Source organism: Zalophus californianus, chromosome 16 (assembly GCF_009762305.2).
Source record: "Zalophus californianus isolate mZalCal1 chromosome 16, mZalCal1.pri.v2, whole genome shotgun sequence".
Taxonomy (NCBI): Eukaryota; Metazoa; Chordata; class Mammalia; order Carnivora; family Otariidae; genus Zalophus; species Zalophus californianus.
Window position 1 is genome coordinate 35,118,289 of NC_045610.1, and position 20,159 is coordinate 35,138,447.

General features: G+C 39.9%; 1 protein-coding gene across 1 annotated transcript in view; it reads left to right on the forward strand.

The window, feature by feature from the left end:
• The window catches only part of SPAG9 (sperm associated antigen 9), a 137,450-nt gene that overhangs the window by 70,431 nt on the left and 46,860 nt on the right, over positions 1–20,159 (forward strand). Inside the window, 2 exon segments of the mRNA XM_027626312.2 lie at positions 16,432–16,639; positions 17,362–17,461. Coding sequence (XP_027482113.2) covers positions 16,432–16,639; positions 17,362–17,461 — 308 coding nt within the window.

Below are 20,159 nucleotides of genomic sequence, written 5' to 3' on the forward strand. Positions count from 1 at the left end.
ATGTGCTCGCTCTCTCTCTCTCTCTCTCTCTCTCTCAAATAAATAAATAAAATCTTTAAAAAAAAATTAAAAAAATAAATAAAAAGGCCTGGTGTTGGTTTTGACCAAGAACATACCATCAAATATAAGTATAGTTAATTGTATACTCTAAGAGGGAAGATATACTAATAGTTAAAAAAATATTTAAAGTTGGGGCTCCAAGCTGGCTCAGTCAGAAGAGCATGCAACTCTTGATCTTGGGGATGTAAGTTTGAGCCCCTTGATGGGTGTAGAGATTACATACATACATACATACATACATACATACATAAACAAACTTTAAAAAATTAAAATTATATTCTGTTTCTTATAAAGTTGAAATTTGTAAAGAGAATATTGATTATAAAAGAATCTTGTTATATTATAACATCCATCATAAAACAAATAGGCCACCTATAATGAATACAAATAAATTACATCTTATTTCCTTTTCTTGCTTTCTTTTTTTCCAAAGTACTTATTATGATCTAAGTGCTTAAAGATAGCTCTTATACTTTTAAAATACTAAGTCATTTACTTAATTACTTTGTCTTTTTCTCTCCATTCAGAACATAAAAGTCCATGTGGTTTATTTACTGCTGTATCCCTAGCACTTAGAAAAGTGCCTAGCACATAGTGGCCACTCAGAACGTGTTTGTTGAATGAATTATTTGTTTCAGGTATTAGGAAGGCTTTTTTGGGATAGTATAAATGATCTGTCAGCTCTGCTAGGTAGATGCATTTAGAATCATTTCATTGACCTTTGAAATGTGCTCAAAACAGTAAGCAGTCAATAAATATTTTTGATAGCTTTTCAATCCCACTGAAAAGTATTTTTAACAGTAAAACTGACCTTACCTTTTCCCCTTCTCTTTTCCTTGTTGCTCAGTTTATTAGAAGCTAATCCTGTGGCTGCTCAATATCAATCCACAGTGGTGCCCGTAGGAAACTCTCTAATTCTTTACTCCTACTGCCACACTGGCTTTTTTTTTAAAAACCTGCCTGTAGGTTTACTAGGTCTTCCAAAACAGCCATCCTTCAATTCACCTACTTACTGTGTCCCTTTCCCAAAACACAATTAAGTAGGAGGGATACTTTTAGTACATCAAAAATGTATACCATATGGTAACTGTATTTTAATTATATTCCAAAAAGGAACCTTAAAGAGAAGATTATTATAATTCTCTTGTTGTTTAATCCAGCAACATGCTGTGACAGAACTTTACTGAAAGTTATAAACTGATTAACAGATTATTAATGTGGACTTAAGCCAGAGAGGGTTTTTTTGTACCCTCCTTAGAGATACGAAGGCAAGTATTTCCCAGAGAGTTTCTAGAATAAAATCCTGTCTCTATACTCTGGACATGGAGCCACTAAATGAGATAAAGGCTCAACAAGTACAGATTTCTAGGAGTGGAGTGGAGTGGTACATTACAGAACAGCAAAAATCTGATTTTCAAAGTATGTCTAATAATTAAGACATACTTTATTATTACCTAGGCCCTTGTTATAAATCATAAATCAGACGTCTTTCTCTAACTTTGTGAAAGGCTAGGAGTTGGGTTTAAGAGTTCACTTATGGACCGTTTCCCTTGTACCCACTGGTCTTGGTGTCTGTGTGTGACAGGAAGTGGGCTAGGCTACCTCTGATTTAAAGTTTTCTACAACTTTGATTTCTCTGAGAACTTTGGGGATGACCTAGCTGTATTTAGGGCACAGTTGCCTTTGTTATGATAAAACTGAAGGTGAGAATTATAAATATTAATTTTACTAGAACAGTTAAGTAAGGTTAAAGTGAGAATGTTCTGTGAGAAAACTATATGATGGTGTTATAACCAAGGAAACAGCTACAGGAAGCTTCGTGGCAGAAGAGTGGCAGTAAAGGGGATTTGCCAATGATTGTAATGTTATGGACCTTCTTTGTTGCTGTATTGCCAATTTCTCACTGTGAGAAGAGTTGTAGCCAATAAAGTATTATATCTTCAGGTACTGGAAAATCTTCTAGGAATGGTACACCTAGAAAAATGTACAACTTGTCTTTAAAAAGAAGTGTTTGTACATATTATTCCTCCCTGTAGCATATTCTTGTGGGGGAGATCAACAAACAAGTAAACAAATAAATGAAGTAATAGATTTCAAGTATCCTGATGTACTGCTGTGTGTGTGTGAGAGAGAGAGAGAGAGAGAAAGAGAGTGAGAGAGAGAGTTTCAAAAAAGCAAGATAAGGGGCTAAAGAGTAAGGATGGAATGCTTACTTTAGGGTGGCAAAGGAAGGCCTCTTGGAAGAGGTCATTTGTGCCCTAACACGAGGACGTACAGGTGCATGGAAAGGTCTAGAGATGATCAAATAGCATCTGTAAAGGCCCTGTGGCAGGGACAGACTGGAATGTTTGAGGAATGGTTGTTTTCACCCCTCTCCTTTGAGACTTTTAGTCTTAACTACTGTGCTGACATGCCTTTTGTCAGGGTTACCCTCTAAATATAATGGGAAATTCTCATTCCCACCCTACCTTGTAGCAGCATTTGACACATTTGAATGCTTTCTGCTTCTTGAAATGCTTTCTTTGTTTTGCTCCCAGGACACCCCATCCCCTTGTGGCTCCTGGACCTCTTCAGTTGTAGTTCCCCAGACCTTAAAGCTCAGCCCTCCTCTCTACATAATCTGTCTAGGTCAAGTTCCATGTCTGTAAATGCCCTCCATACATTGGTCACAAATTTGAATCTCCGACCCTCATACCTTTCCTGAATGCTACGTTGCTGAATCCAATTGCTTTCTTATATAGTTTCCCCACATATATATTTATGTCCTGCTTAGGTTACCCCTAATAGAAATAACCTTCTCTGATGGCCAATCAGAATGCCACAGCTTACACAAAGCCTCATCTGACACCACATTGATGGCCCTCAGATCTAGTTTAGAGATCAGTAGAAAGCAGAGGAGTTTATATTGCACCATTAACAGAGATTTCTTACTGCAGGTGCTTCTAGAGAAATAGGTAAAAAGCAGGGCGCCTGGGTGGCTCAGTCATTGAGTGTCTGCCTTTGGCTCCGGTCATGATCCCAGGGTTCTGGGACTGAACCCCTCATCGGGCTCCCTGATCGGCGGGAAGCCTACTTCTCCCTCTCACACTTCCCCTGCTTGTGTTCCCTCTCGCTGTGTCTCTCTCTCTAATAAATAAATAAAATCTTGAAAAAAAAAAAAAAAAACGCTTTCTTTAAAAAAAAAAAGAATAGGTAAAAAGCAACTTGTGTTGAATCACTCAAGCTGTTCTGTCAAAAATGTATTATAAAAGTGCTAAAGCTGGGAATGAGCAAAAAACTTTAAGGTAGGATTGTTCATCCAACTGAATTATATTCACAAATAAGCCACAAAGAAAAAAGGAATTGGAGAGGAAAAGGCCAAGAATAACCCGAGACAGTCCTGAAGAACAGTAACAGAAACTTGCCTACTAGATATTAAGGCTTACTGTAAAGCTGTAATTATTTACATGTTGAAGTATTGCATTATCTGCCCTTCCTCTTTCCTTTCTGCACAATTTAGTCCTAAAGCTGGTCGCTAGAGCAAAGCAAGGTTAAGCGTCCAGAGGGTGAAGTGGGGTGGGGATGGGGCAGGTATATAACCTGAGCAAGGTTAGGAGTATATACATCTAGGGATAGCCTGGTGTAGAGAGTCAGGGCCCCAGCAGTGTGAAGGACATCCATGCAAAGGGGCAGCCTGGTTTTGGGGTGTCAGATCTTAATCAGGGTGATGGGGGCCTCCCCAAGAAAAGGCACTCCAGGCATAGGGTGTGGGGGCCTGAGCAGGTGAGGAGGGCAGCATCCACATGGGAATGGGGGGCAACCTGGAATGGAGAAGGAGAAGATGTCCAGGGAAAGAAGAGCATTGGCTATAAGTGGCAGAGAGAAGAGAGACCGTAAAATAAAAGACCGTGGCACCAGATGTTCAAAGGACAAGAGAACTTGAGAATGGAAGTGGTTGTTAGCAGGGTCAGCTAGTATGGATAAGTCAAGAAGGATGAGCATTGAATTTGTCAATTTGTAGGTATAGGTTTGCACAGTTGAGTTGCAGGGCCAGTAGCAGGAGTGAATGTGGCTCGTGAAAGGAAGATCAAGAACAGGACTCAAGACAGGCGGTTGTAATGGGAGGAGGGAAGAGGGTAACAAGTCAGCAGAGTGGTGGGAAAGGTACTCTTAGAATGGGAGACACTGGGTTGTTGTGTGCTTAGAAGAGTACAGTAGAAAGAGAAATTGAAAACGGGAGTGAAGGAAGATCATTGATACATCAGAGTCGTAGAGGAAGGGCAGGGAGGGAGGGACTAGATATCCCAGCTGTGATATTAAAATCTACTTTGTTGATGGGACACCTCAGTTTTTCCTAGTCCTTTGCTATTATAAACAGTGCTGTAGTGAATTATACATAATTTTATACTTGTATTTATGATTCCCATAAGTGGGGTTGCTGGATCAAAGCATGTATTTAAGATTTTTTTTTTTAAGATTTTATTTATGTATTTGACAGAGAGAGACACAGCAAGAGAGGGAACACAAGCAGGGGGAGTGGGAGAGGAAGACACAGGCTTCCCGCTGAGCAGGGAGCCCAATGCAGGGCTCGATCCAGGACCCTGGGATCATGACCTGAGCTGAAGGCAGATGCTTAAGGACTGAGCCACCTAGGCGCCCCTGTATTTAAGATTTTGATAGATACTACCACATTGCCTGCCAAAAGCCATTTGTCCTCTCACCCAGCAATGTTGTTCAAATTCTTTATTGCTTTACACGTTTAGAGTTCAAATATCCCTTCCTTATGCCCAAATATGGAAAAAGAGAGAATGAAGTGTTTTGGGTTTCATTTAAAGAATCCTGTACATAGAATTTTCATGCTGTTTTCCAGACCTTGGTTGGTATCAATTTGCCAGTGATTTCACAGATTCCATCTAGTTTCACATATACACATATGTGTGTATATACACCTGTATGTTTATCCATCGGCACATGCCTAGAGATGTATGTGTGAGTGGCTGCATATTGGATATATACTCCATCAAAATATTTTTTTTCGTTGAAGGGTTTCCTGGGTTGGTGACTGTTAGTAGAATGGGACTTTTAGAACTGAGAAAAACAATTTGAAATAAAAAGCAGTTGGATGGGTACCTACTTGTCAAAATTTTAAGAGTTCTTTTAAAACCATATGACTTGAAATACTTGAGTAGAACTGCTGTGAGAAGCTCTTGTTAGCAGGGTTTGGTATGTAAAGCCAGTGGTCAATCTGTGCTACATTCTTCAGAGGATGTGCTTAGCATACAGAACAGGAAATGGCTAAACAGAGCCGGCATTCTTGTTTAGAAGAATTTCCCATCCTCCTCCATTTGTGGCTAACAATTTAGTTCCTATTTCTTTCGTTTTTCCAAACTTGGATTTCTATACCAGTTGAACCTTATTCCTGTATCTTTTGTATTAAACATTCCTTTTACAAAGTGTGTGTGTAATTAAACATTTCTAAACAGTTAAAGCTCTCAATTTTTTTACTTTTTATTTTGAAATATTTTAGACTTTAAGAAAAATTGCAAAAACAGTGCAGAGTGCCTGTCCATCACTCATCATCAACAAGTGTAAAGTAACCATAGTATATAGAATTATTAAAACTAAGTTGACATTGGTACAATATTGTTAGCTAAACTATAGACTTATATTTGGATTTCGCAAGTTTTTCTACTACTGTCTTCTATGCCAGGATCCAGTCCAGGATTCCACATTGCACTGAGTTATGTCTTCATTCTCTTCCAACATGTGACAGTTCCTCAGTCTTGACCTTGGAGCATGAGGAGTATTGGTTAATTATATTGTAAAATGTCCCACAGATTGAGCTTCTCTAATGATTTCTCATGATTAGATTGAGATTATATATTTTTGGCAAGAATACTGCAGAAGCAATATGCCTTAGTGGTGATTATTAACCTTGACCTTGACAGCTTGGTTCAGCTGGTGTGTGCTGGATTTCTCCACTGTAGTTACTTTTTTTCCCCTTATAATTAATAAGGATCTTGGGGGTGGGGTGCCTGGATGATGCAGTTGGTTAAGCCTCTGACTCTTGGTTTTGGCTCAGGTCGTGATCACAGGGTTGTGAGTTTGAGCCTCACATCAGGCTCTGCGCTCAGCAGGGAGTCTACTTGAGAGTCTCTGATTCTCTCTCTCCCTCTCCCTCTGTTCCCCCCCACCCCCCTGCTGTTGTGCATGCATGTGCACACACTCTCTCTCTAATATAAATAAATCTTTTAAAAAAAGTAAGTTATCTTGGTGGATATACTTTGACATTGTGCAAATATCGTGTTCCTCTTCAAACTTTTATCTATTTCTTTTAGTATTTGTCACTGGGTGTTACAGATACTACTGTGGTGTTCCAGTGGTTATTTTCTATTTTCTTCATCCATTCTACGTTAATGAATTCTTCTGTAAGGGTGAGCCTTTCCTTCCTTCCTTCCTTCCTTCCTTCCTTCCTTCCTTCCTTCCTTCCTTCTTTGTTTGAAGTCATGGACATTTATTTTATTCTGTAGGTTATCCAATGCTGCCATTTATTTTATTGCTCAAATTTTCCATCTCAAATTCCAGCTTTGGAGTTGTGAGCTTTTTCAGGTAGACTTCTGTATCTTTTCAACATGCCCCATACTCTTTTGAGTACTTCCTCCCTGGCACCATAAGATGCTGCAGGCTCTGAGTATTTTCTTTCTTTCTTTCTTTCTTTTTTAAAGATTTTATTTATTTATTTGTGAGGGAGAGAGAGAGAGCGAGGAAGAGGGAGAAGCAGGCCCCCAAGGAGCAGGGAACCCGATGCAGGACTCGACCCCAGGACCCTGGGATCATGACCTGAGCTGAAGACAGACGCCCAACCATCTGAGCCACCCAGGCGCCTGGCTCTGAGTATTTTCTGTGTCCCAGCCCTACAGTCCGCTGCTGCTTCCAGGAGCCCTGGTTCTTGTATTTAGGAACCAAGTTCTAGGCACTAAATGTGCTTGTTGCTTGAAATGTGATGGCTTCTAGGCTCTTTCTTTGATGCTTATGTTGTGGTTTTCCATTCATTTACATTATCTATTACCTCCTTTTGGATTTTTGTATTAGTGTTTAGAATAGGATAAAATAAAACTAGAATTTTAAGAAAAATGGATTGTATGTTGTAATATTTCATGATTTCGCTTGTGAAAAAGGATAAGGATTGTCTTCTATGACTTCAGTTTTTTTTTTAAAGGTTTTATTTATTTATTTGTGAGAGAGAGAGAGCACAAGCAGGGGGAAGTGACAGGCAGAGGGAGAAGCAGGCCTCCTGCTGAGCAAGGAGCCCGATGTGAGACTGGATCCCAGGACTCCGGGATCATGACCTGAGCCAAAGGCAGACGCTTAACCATCTGATCCATCCAGGTGCCCATGTGACTTCAATTTTTATTTGTAAACTTTTTTCCTCACGTACATCCTTGTTTGGTAAGTTCAGGAACCATCTACAGCTGATGGTTGGGGTTTGAAGAGAAAAACAGTTGAAAATGTACTTCTTTTAATCCTTTAGTATTGTCTCCCTATTTATTTATTCATTCATTCCTTCGTCTTTGTTGAGGTATAATTGACAAAATTGTAAGATACATACTTTCTCCCCCTTTAAACTGTTTCTTAGAGAAGGGGGAGTGGAATTAGTTCTTTCTTAGTGGGTGTTGTAAAGTGAGATTTTTTTTCTTTTTGACATATTTACTGGGTTGTGTGTTGACCAAGATGCTAATGTACGTGGAGAATGGAAACTGGGAAAAATCTAAATAATACTATTTGAAAATGATGGTTTTTAAAGCTTGTATTTCAAAGGTGGCTTCTTTTGAAGTAACTGGCACATAAGTATTTATTATGTTCTTATTGATATTTAATATTTAAACAAGCTTTTAGAATAGGAAAAATAACATTAATAAATACCTGTTGAAAACAAATTACCTTGCTTTTTGCATTAAAAAATATTTATTTATTAAGTGCCCACTATGCCAGATACTAGAAATGATATTACAGTGCTCTCACAGTCCAAATATTTTATAAAACAGGATTAATAATGTCTTAAATGTTAGTGCAGTTTCCCAATTTTAAATAATATTAAAGAATCTAGACCAAAAATAGTTTCACCAACCCTAAATCCCACTGCTTTCCCCTAGGCATTGTGAGTAGTTGGTGTATCTACCCTCAGACCTTTTTCTTTTTCATATGCACATAGATAATACACACTCATAATATCTTTGTAAGATAAATGCTATATGCTCTAAGTATTTTCCTGCTGCTTGCTTTCTGTTTTTCATGAAAAAATGTGTGTTCACAATCTTTCCATTTTTATATATAGAGAGAGCCACCCAGTTTTCGCCCCAGCTTTTGATAAATTGAGTAGTTGAGAAGGGTTAAAGATGATGATAACCCAGAATCAAAGATCATATAAACAAACCTTGAGAGGCAGTGTGGTTTCTGTAAAGTGCATCATGCCTTGCTAATCTGTGGCTTTTTGAGAGAATTAAGAGAGCACCCACAGCCATATTTTAGTCTTTTCAAAAAGACTTTGATGAATTTCCAGACCAAGAATATTTATAGCTTCTGGTTGCTTTGTGTTTAATAGAAACAGTTTCTGTCGTCGCAGGCGCCTCGGTGGCTCAGGTCATCATCCCAGAGTCCTGGGATTGAGCCCTGCATCCGGCTTCCTGCTCAGCGGGGAGCCTGCTTCTCCTCCTCCCTCTGCTGCTACCCCACTTGTGCATACACACATACTCACACACATACACACACTCTCTCTCTCTCATAAATAAATAAATGAAATCTTAAAAAAAAAAAAAGGGGGGCGCCTGGGTGGCTCAGTTGTTTAAGCGTCTGCCTTCGGCTCAGGTCATGGTCCCAGGGTCCTGGGATCGAGCCCCACATCGGGCTCCTTGCTCAGTGGGGAACCTGTTTCTCTTTCTCCCTCTGCCTGCCTCTCTGCCTACTTGTGCTTTCTCTGTCAAATAAATAAATAAAATCTTTAAAAAAAAAAAGTGGTAGGGTGAAAGGGTGCAGTAAACATTTCCAAGTATACTGGAATAGTTTGCATATTAAATATTCAAGATGATCAGAATAAGTTTCAGGAAGATTTCAGGGTTATATGAATAGAAAAAAAGGGTTAAATGATGAGCTGCTTATTGATAAAATGTTAGGTAAGACATGGTGATCCCTGAACCATGGTATCTCTTAAACTAGAGGCTAGAAGGAGGTCTGTGTGTGTGTGTGTGTGTGTGTGTCTTGTACTTTTTAAAAAAATTTAAAGTCACTTAATTAACATATAGTGTATTATTAGTTTCAGAGGTAGAGGTCAATGATTCATCAGTCTTATATAATACCCAGTGCTGCTTAGGGTGCCTGGGTGGCTCAGATGGTTAAGCGTCTGCCTTAGGCTCAGGTCATGATCCTAGGGTTCTGTGATCGAGTCCCGCATCGGGCTCCCTGCTCCTTGGGAGCCTGCTTCTCCCTCTGCCCCTCTCTCTCTGTCTCTCATGAATGAATAAATAAAATCTTAAAAAAAAAAAATACCCAGTGCCGCTTGTATCCCGTGCCCTCCTTAAAATCTATCACCCAGTTACCCCATCCCCCACCCTCCTCCCCTCCAGTAACCCTGTTTGTCTCCCATGATTAAGAGTCTCTTATGGTTTGTCTCCCTCTCTGATTTCATCTTAATTATTTTTCCCTCCCTTCCCCCACACTCCTCTGTTTTGTTTCTTAAATTCCACATACGAGTGAAATCATATAATTGTCCTCTGATTGACTTACCTTGCTTAGCATAATACCCTCTTGTTCCATCTGCATTATTGCAGATGGCAAGGTTTCATTTTTTTTTTTGATGGCTACGTAGTATTCCATCTTTTTTTTTTTTAAAGAATTTATTTTTTTGAGAGAGAGAGTATGAGAGATAGCGAGCACGAGAGGGAAGAGGGTCAGAGGGAGAAGCAGACTCCCTGCCGAGCAGGGAGCCCGATGTGGGACTCGATCCCGGGACTCCAGGATCATGACCCGAGCCGAAGGCAGCCGCCTAACCAACTGAGCCACCCAGGCGCCCCAGTAGTATCCCATCTTATATATATATATATATATATATATATATATATATATATATACACACCACATCTTCTCTAACCATTCATCTGTTGTTGGACATCTGTACACTTTTCATAGTTTGGCTATTGTGGACATTGGTACTGTAAACACTGGGGTGCAGATGCCCCTGTGGATCACTACATTTGTATCTTTGGGGTAAATACCCAGTAGTGCATTTGCAGGGTCATAGGGTAGCTCTATTTTCAACTTTTTGAGGAACCTGAAGGAAGTGTTATTAAGCCATATCAAAACAAAACCCCCAAACCCTCATTTTAACATAGTAGATTAGAAACATCTTATTATCCTGAGAGGTAGAGCAAGCGAAAGATACTTAGAAATGTGCTAACACCTAGTGAATACTTGATCTTGTTGTCTTGTATAATCTTTCCTTCTTCCCAGATCAGCAGTAGTCCTGAACCTCTGAAGGCTGTAGAACAGGAGGTGAGAATGGTGTTTCAAAACAATTACTGTACAGAAAGTAAAGAAACTCGATTAACTATTGGTTACTTACTCAACTGCTCTTCTCAAGACATCTGTTGCTCAGTTTGACAGACTACTGATGTTTTTCACTGAAATACAAGAGAATATTATTTCTGTAGTAGTTGCTAGGGCTTTACTGTAATCTATAAATTACTCCTCCCCTAAAGACAGCATTTTAAAGTAAAGGAGAGAGGGGTGCCTGGAAGGGGCTCAGTCAATTAGTCATGATCCAAGGGTCCTAGGATCGAGCCCCACGTCGGGCTCTCTGCTCATTGGGGAGTCTGCTTCTCCCTCTCTCTCTGCCTCCCACTCCCCCTGCTTGTGCACATGCGCACACTCTCTCTCTCTGTCAAATAATAAAATCTTTAAAAATAAAATAAAGGAGAGAAAATATAAGTAAATCCTATGAAAATTCAGCCTGTTTCCATCTATCCAGCTCTAGGTAAGAAACACACAAATACCCTTGCACAAATTTGCACAAATACCTTCCTCAGGACAGAATGTGCATAACTTATATGTATCCTAGAGACAGCCCCAGTGTGTCATTATACCGTAGGCTGCCTCCCTGGTTGAACAGATTTCTTCAGCTTCAATCAGGGCACCATTTAGCTTTATTCAGCAAACATCTGTTGTGAGCCTTCTTCATGTCAGGCTTGATACTCTGGGCATTAGGGATATAAAGACAAGGCTTTTTCCTACTCACTGTAGATCAGGTTTTCTACCCACCCAGGTCCATGAAAGCCCTTCAGTGTCCTCTTTCTTCAGAAATATCCTCAGGGTTAGGACATTCATACCTCTCCTTTAATAATCAGAATTTTCTTAAACCCACAGTATAATTTTTTTTTAAGATTTTATTTATTTGAGAGAGAGAGAGAGCACACATGAGAGGGGGGAGGGTCAGAGGGAGAAGCAGGCTTCTTTGCTGAGCAGGGAGCCTGATGTGGGACTCGATCCCGGGACTCTAGGATCATGACCTGAGCCGAAGGCAGTCGCTTAACCAACTAAGCCACCCAGGTGCCCAGACCCACAGTATAATTAACATCTAGATTTATTTCATCTAATTGTGTCTAGAATTAGGGTTCTCGGTGTTTCTTTGGCTCACAGACTCTTTTAGGAATCAAAGTTATGAAACTTTCCAGAAAATACATGTACACACAGAATTTTGTGATTCTGTTGTGCCATAGAGTTGTAAATCAAAAGAGCTTAAGAACCAGTGCTTTAGACGTTTAACTTTAACTTGTGGAGAAAGAAACATAAACATAAAAATTAAAATATAAGGTGATAAACGTTATAGTGGGGATCCATGGGGCTAATTTTTGTAATTTTATCTTTCATTAGGCTTAAAATCTTTGAATCAAAAAGATAGACATATGTAACAGAGTTGCTTACCCCTTTATTTAGCCTATTTCAGATGAAGGCAGACAGGCTACTTAGGAAAACTCTACACTGGAACCTTTCTTTTTTTCCTTCGGTCTTTCAAGATTTTGATTGATTGATTGAGAGAGAGCATGCTCATGCAGGAGTGAGAGGAGGAGCAAAGGGAGGAAGAGAGAGAATGGCAAGCAGACCCCATGCTGAGTGAGGAGCCCGACATGGGACTCGATCTCACAACCCCGGAGATCATGACCTGAGCTGAAACCAAGAGTTGGATGCTGAACCGACTGAGCCACCCAGGCACCCCTCATTTCTAAGTTGTCCTTAGATAATTTCTTTTATAGTTGTAAACTTACAGTCTCTCAGAACATAAATAGTTACAGGGCAATGCTAACACATGACATAAATATCGTGTATAGGACCGAGCACATAAGGGAGGCATTTGACGAATGGAACAACTGAAAATATTTTGTAAAGGCTTATAGACTTTTAGCCTGATATCCAGAGACAGTAAGAAAATGGCACAAAGACCAGGTGGCTTTCACCATAGTATCTCAAGTGAAGCTAAAAGTAATGGCACCTATTTTCTTTTTTGTGTGTTGTAAGTACATACAGAATAAAATTTATCGTCTTTTCTTTTTTTACTTATTTATTTGAGAGAGAGAGAGAGAGAGAGAGAGAGAGAGAGCATGAGTGGGGGAGGGGCAGAAGGAGAGGGAGAAGCAGGCTTCCCGCTAAGCAGGGAGCCCAACTCGGGGCTCGATCCCAGGACCCTGAGATCATGACCTGAGCTGAAGGCAGACCCTTAACCGACTGAGTCACCCAGGCGCCCCTAAAATTTACCATCTTCATCATTTTTTTTTTTATTTGACAGAGAGAGAGATCACAAGTAGGCAGACAGGCAGACAGGCAGAAGGAGAGGGAGAAGCAGCGGCTCCCTGCTGAGCACGGAGCCCTATGCGGGGCTCGATCCCAGGACCCTGGGACCATGATCTGAGCCGAAGGCAGACGCTTAATGACTGAGCCACCCAGGTGCCCCCAGACTTTCTTTTTAAGACTGAATAATAATCCATTTTATATATAGACCACATTTGATATATTCATTCATCCCTTCATGGACATTTGGTTCACTTCTACCTTTAGGCTATTGTGAATAATGCTGCTATGAACATGTGTGGAGCAAATGTCTCTTCAACATTCTGCTTTCAATTCTTTTGGATATATACCAAGAAGGGGTATTGCTGGATCATGTGGTAGTTTTTTTAGTTTTCTGAGGAAATGCCATTCTGTCTTCAAGGCAGTTGCAACATTTTATAATCCTCCGAACAGTGTACAAGGGTTCAAATTTCTCCACATCTTACCGACACTTGTTATTTTCTGTTTGTTTTTGATAGTAGCCATCCTAAGGGGTTCGAGGTGATGCTGTAGTTTTTATTTGTATTTCTCTGATAATTAGTAATGTTGAGCATCTTTTTGTGCTTGTTGCTTGTTTGTATAACATTTTTGAATGACACCTATTTTATTTTTAATTTATTTTTAGTTATTTAAAAATTTTTAAAAGATTTATTTATTTGAGAGAGAGAGCATGAGTGGGGGGAGTACTTTATCTTTTAACAGATCAATATTTAGGCTTGTCTTTCTTCATTCTGTCTTTGTTGGAGGCACTGTTAGTGACAGAATTATAGAATTTCTTCCATAGGAGATGCAATATAAGCATTCTGTGTCTCCCACCAAGCATTGCAGCAGACACTTTTCTCATGTCTGTGTTTTCCTACTAATCTTGGAGATTTATGTCACCACTGCCTGGGAGACCAACGAGAAATGCCTCTTTTGAAAATGGTCCCCTAAATTTCAGAGCTTTTCTCTCCCCAGCTCTCCCTGAGATCCAGAAGTACAGCCCACACAGTGAGCTATTTTAGTGAGTGTAAAATATTTTTATGTGGTAAAACTATAAAAGGTAAGTTACAGATAAATAAATCTCATGTTACTTGGATAGCCCATGACAAATTTAAATTTTTCTTCTAAGCAGATCCTAATTTACCACTTCTTGTAGCTGCAAACCTTAAGAATCCCTAAGATGGCACAGTCCTTTTCATGGTTTAGATTCAGCTCTCTTGGTTGCTTTATTTGGTACTCCCAGATCCACAAAAGAATTTGGGGAGGAGGGCTTTTGCCAAACTGTTTATGTTATGAACTCTTCTTTAATTATCAAGTAATTTTTTAAAAGATTTTATTTATTTATTTATTTGAGAGAGAGTGAGAGAGAAGGAGCAGGGGGAGGGGCAAAGGGAGAGGCAGAAGCAGACTCCCCGCTGAGCAGGGAGCCTGGCGTGGGTCTTGATCCCGGGACTCCAATATCATGACCTGAGCCGAAGGTGGCCGCTTAACCGACTGAGCCACCCAGGCGCCCCACTAAATTTTTTTTTAAGGTAGAAGTAAGTAGACATTGGGGGTGGGGTGATAAGAAGGAAGAGGAAATCATTTCTTTTGAGAGACAAATGACAAGTACAAGATTGACCTCAAGGGACACCTGGTGGCTCAGTCAGTGGAGCATGTAACTTGATCTCAGGGTCATGAGTTCAAGCCTTAGGTTTGGCATAGGGCTTACTTTAAAAAGAAAGAAAGAAAGAGAAAAGGACCTCAAATTATTATTTTTGTTTTTATTTTTTAATTTCTTAAAGATTTTATTTATCTGACAGAGAGTGAGAGAGCACAAGCAGGGGGAGTAGCAGAGGGAGAGGGAGAAGCAGAATCCCCACTGAGCAGGGAGCCGTACTCGGGGTTCAATCCCAGGACCCTGGGATCATGACCTGAGCTGAAGGCTGACGCTTAACCGACTGAGCCACCCAGGCGCCCCAATTGCTAACATTTTAAACACTTAGTATGTGTGAACACTTGGCTAAGTCTTTATGTAGAATAATTTGTAATCTATTAATTAGGTACCATTATCTCTATTTTACAAATGAAAAATAGGTATGGAAAGAATAACTTACCCAAGGTCAAACATTTAGTGAATGATAAACTCACTAATTTACCCTAATTCTTCGTCTTCCTCCTCCTCCTACTACTGGTAAACTTTTTGTCAGGTTCTCTTTTTTTTTTAAGACTTTATTTTAGGGAAAGGAAGGGCAGAGGGAGTGGGAGAGAGAATCCCAGACTCAACTTTTAGCACAGAGTTCAGCACATAGCTTGATCTTACAAACCTGTAAGATCATGACCTGAGCCAAAACCAAGAGTCGGACACTTAACCTCTTGAGCCACCTAGTTGCCCTAGGTTCTTTTTTTTTTTTTTTTTTAAAGACCTGGGTACTTTGCTCTAAAAGAACTGCCTCATTATTGGTAGCCATTGAACAATTAACTGTGTTTGTTTTTCTTTTTAAGTAGGCTCCATGCCGAACATGGGGCTTGAACTTATGACCCTGAGATCGGGTCACATGCTCCACCAACTGAGCCTACCAGGTGCCCCTCTCTTTTTTTTTTTGGAATTTTTTTTAAATCCCCTCCCCCACAGTTTTTTTTTTTTTAGTTGAAGTATAATGGACACACAATGTTACATTAGTTTCAGGTGTGCCGCATAGGGTTTCAACTTTTGGACAACTGATTTTAGTTACTTGCGGGCCACAAACCCCTTTGAAAACCTGATAAAAGTTGTAGATTTCTTTTTCCCCAGAAAAGTGCATGCCACACAAATTTTTGCATAAAATTCAGTCTGGACATGTCCTTCATGAAGACTATTTGTGGACCCTGGAATAGTAATTATCAATTCTTAATGAGCATATAAATCACCTGGCTTGCTTTTTAAAATGCATATTACTTGGTCTCACTGCCTAAAGCTTGGAGTTGGGAGTTATAATCTGCCCTTTTAACAGTATTTTAGATGATCTGGATGCAGGAAGTTTTAAGCATACTGTGTACAATACTCTGAATCTCTCCTGAGATTCAGAATCTTGTTATTCCACTGCTGTATTTTTGTTTTTGTTTTTTAAGATTGTATTTATTTGAGAGAAAGAGTGAGCGTGGGCATGAGTGGGGGCGGAGGGGCAGAGGGATAGGGAGAAGCAGATTCCTCGCCGAGCAGGGAGCCCAACTTGGGGCTCTATCCAAAGACCCTGAGATCATGACCTGAGCTAAAGGAAGATGCTAAACTAACTGAGCCACCCAGGTGCCTCTATTACTGTTTTTTAATAGAATTTTCTCTCTGAATGTTTTTTTCTTTACCCATTTAAGAAAATGGCTTAAAATAAATTAATCATTTAAAGATTTTCCCATAATTCCTTTTTTTTTTTTAAAGTAAGCTCTATGCCCAGGGTAGAGCCCAATATAGGGCTTGAACTCAAAACCCTGAGATCAAGACCTGAGCTGAGATCAAGAGTTGGACACTTAACCAACTAAGCCAACCAGGTGCACCCCCCCAATAATTCTTTTTATTTGTAGGATGAACTTTCTGATGTTAGCCAAGGAGGATCTAAAGCTACTACTCCAGCATCAACAGCTGCGTCAGATGTGGCCACACTTCCTACTGATACTCCCTTAAAGGAAGATAATGAAGGATTTGTGAAGGTTGCAGATACACCAAATAAATCAGAGATAAGCAAGCATATTGAAGTACAGGTAGCCCAAGAAACTAGAAATGTATCAACAGGTAAGCGGCCCTAGTTCTTTACTTTCTGGTAAAGATCATGTGGGTTTGAAAAGATACATCTTAGGGGTGTTACTGCTTTAGATTTATAAAATCATACTCAATTATAAGTAAGCTTAAAAGGGGGTGATGATCAAATAAAGTTTTGAAGAGACAGATTTGGGGAGCTGTAGTATTGGAGAGCCTGAAAGGCAGGAGAATAGTCTTCACCTTTAATTTCTCTGTATTTCACCCCTTAATTTTTTTTTTTTTAAGATTTTATTTATTTATTTGACAGAGAGAGACACAGCGAGAGAGGGAACACAAGCAGGGGGAGTGGGAGAGGGAGAAGCAGACTTCCCGCCGAGCAGAGAGCCCAGTGCGGGGCTCTATCCCAGGACCCTGGGATCACGACCTGAGCCAAAGGCAGACGCTTAACAACTGAGCCACCCAGGCGCCCCAACCCCTTAATTTATAAAAAACAAACAAACAGGGAGTTCTGCCCTGGGATACAACAGACTGTGTCTCAAGAAATACAAATAAAAACTTTGGTTATTTATCAGTTTCTGATATTCACGTTGATTGAATATATGATGAATTGTCTAACCCTATGTTTCCTAGAATTCACTCCTTAAAATTTTTTATGATCAAATGATGTATTTACAACCATTGAAGCAACAGGATTTTCATATTAGGGGCAGTATGTGATATATGCATTATTTATGTCATCTTGTCCTTTTCCCAAGGCTCTGCTGAAAATGAAGAGAAGTCAGAAGTTCAAGCAATCATTGAATCCACTCCTGAGTTGGATATGGACAAAGATCTCAGTGGATATAAAGGCTCAAGGTACTGTCAATGTCAAATGAAGACATTTTATCCTTCCTTTCCCCTGTCCCAGAAGCATACTATTATTCTCTGGTCTCTGGCCAGGAAAAAGGTCATGCAAATGTTTTGCTGAAGAAATGTTAGTATTATATTCTAGTTTCCATTTTTGAAACTGGACATAGTATATGGTTGAAATGTTTTGTGAAATGCTGCCTTTGCAGCCTCAGGGATTAGGAGCATATGGAAGGTAGGGGAAAAAAGACAGTGAAGGTGTAACCAATACTTTCTGCAATTTGAGGAAACATAGAAACAAGAGCAGGGAAAGAAACAATTTGAGCAAACTTTGTTCCTTTCCCCCAGATCAGGAAGAAACATATATACTCACTTCAAAACTGTAGTGATTTCAGGATGCCCGGCTGGCTCAGTCAGTAGACCAGATGACTCTTGATTTCAGGGTTGTTAAGTTCTCCACCCCATGTTGGGTGTGGAGCCTACTCAAAAAAACCTCCAAACTGTAATAATCCCATTATTGGAAGAAATTAGTCTCATTTTACATGGGGAGGCTGTTTAGTGGTGGGAAGAGAATTGTTATGTATCATCTTAATCAAGGTAATCTAAAGCATATGGATGTTCAGGAATTTCATAAAGGAGCTACTGCCTTTCTTTTAATTTCTTCCGTAACATTTATCCTTTAATAATAATGGCCATAAAAATATACTCTGTTTATTGATTACTACAGTCGTGGTTAAAAGCATGAACCTAGAGTAAAACTGTGGGTTCAAATACTGCCTTGGATTTGAATCTGAAGTATATTTTCTCCATAAAAAGGAATTATGATAATACCTTAGATGATTATGAGTAAATGAATCAGTGTATATTAAATCATTGGCAAAGGGCCCAATTTAATAAATGTTAGGTAGTATTGTCATCATCATCATTTAATATAATTTTAGTTACAACTTTATGAAGTCAACATCTTCATCCCCATTTTACAGATAAGGAAGCTCAGAAATGTGTAGTAACTTGTCAAGGATGACCTAGTTAGCACGTGGAGCTGGTATTTAATCTAGGACTCTGATTTCAAAGGCCATGCCCTGTGAAATATTTTTTTTATTGTTTATTTAAAAATGTAAACAATGCAGGGGCACCTGGGTGGCACAGTCAGTTAAGTGTCTGACTTTTGATTTCATGATCTCAGAGTCCTGAGATCGAACCCTGGGCTGGTCTCCATGCTGGGCGTGGAGCCTGCTTGGGATTCTCTCTCTCCCTCTCCCCCTGTCCCACCACTTGCACATGCATTCTCTCTTTAAAAAAAAAAAAAAGTAATGCAGAGTGTAAAAAGTGAAATTGCTTTTTATTTGTCCTCTCCTAAGCCTAAGTGAGGAGATGCAGCTACTTATTAGCAGTTTCAGTTTGCCATTCTGAACCTCTTTAAAAATTAAAAAAAATTGTTATTAGACTAATGCATGTGTAATATTGTCAAATGGTAATAATACAAAATATGAAGGGTAGTAGTAGTCCCTTGCCCATACCCACCCCTCATTCCCACTCTCAAGAGGCAGTGTCTCTCACTTCATTCTTTTTTTCTCAACAAAAGTGGCTCAACTTTATTGCAGGAAAGCTGGGGAGGGCCAGCAGGCTAAATGAGGGTCTCTGCAGGAACTCCATCGCTGATCAGGACTGCCAGGCCCCAGGTCTGTCTGGAAGGCAGGAGAGGATCAGCATATTGCCCCCTTTGGTCGGTCGACTCCTTGGGGCTGAGGTAGGAAACAGCCTTCGCTGTTTGCCCCAGGGTCTCCAGCAGAGTGTCCACAATGTACTCGGAGTTGATGCAAACCTTGCTGGGCAGGTCAGTGTCAAACTCAGCTCCTGCCTGCTTGTTGAGCACCTGACTGACCGCGTTAGAGCAGCCTTCACGAGTCACATCCACAGAGACTCGTGCTGCGGCGTGACTGTGGATGTGGTGGTGGTGGCAGCCACCACATCTGAGTTCTCTTTTGCTATTTTTCTTCAGGTATCTAAATCACATCCTTATGCTTCTTTTCCTTGTTGAGGTTCTGTGAGAAAATTAAGTCCTAACGCCCCAAGGCATCCTTTGTGTATAATGAATTAGCTACACCCCTGTGCATCTAGAATTGAGAAAATAGTCACTCAAATCATTTTCTGTATTCTGTGGATCAAATGAGGAACCCTGGTTTTAGAAACGCTGTGATATAGCTGTTGACTTTATAGTGGAGGATGACAAGGACACAGCTCCTTAAACCACCATCCTTCCTTTCATCATCTCAGTATAATTCTCAGTTCTTGTTACATTAACATTCATTGTTTAAATCTTATGACTATATAAATACTGATCACAGCTTAGCCACAGAGTATGCTGTGATTTTATTTCCTATCTTTTGCAACTTTGTTTTTCTGGAATTAGTAAAACCTGGTGGATTTTTGTTTTGTTTGCTTAGGTTTCTACTACCTATTGCTAGTTCATGGAAAGATACCTTGCAAATCATAGATTGTAAACACTCTCAAAATGGCCAAATATAAAGCAAGTTTCCTGGCACTCTCTCTCCTGGGGTCTTCTATTTGCATTCTCCAGCCTAGGTTGATGCTGATTCTCTGGTTTCCTGCTTTTAACATGTAAACATGGCTTCCATTGTTTAGGGAGCAATGCTGTGGGGAGGGAGGTCTCTGTTCTGGAGGATTGGATTTCACTCATACTGCT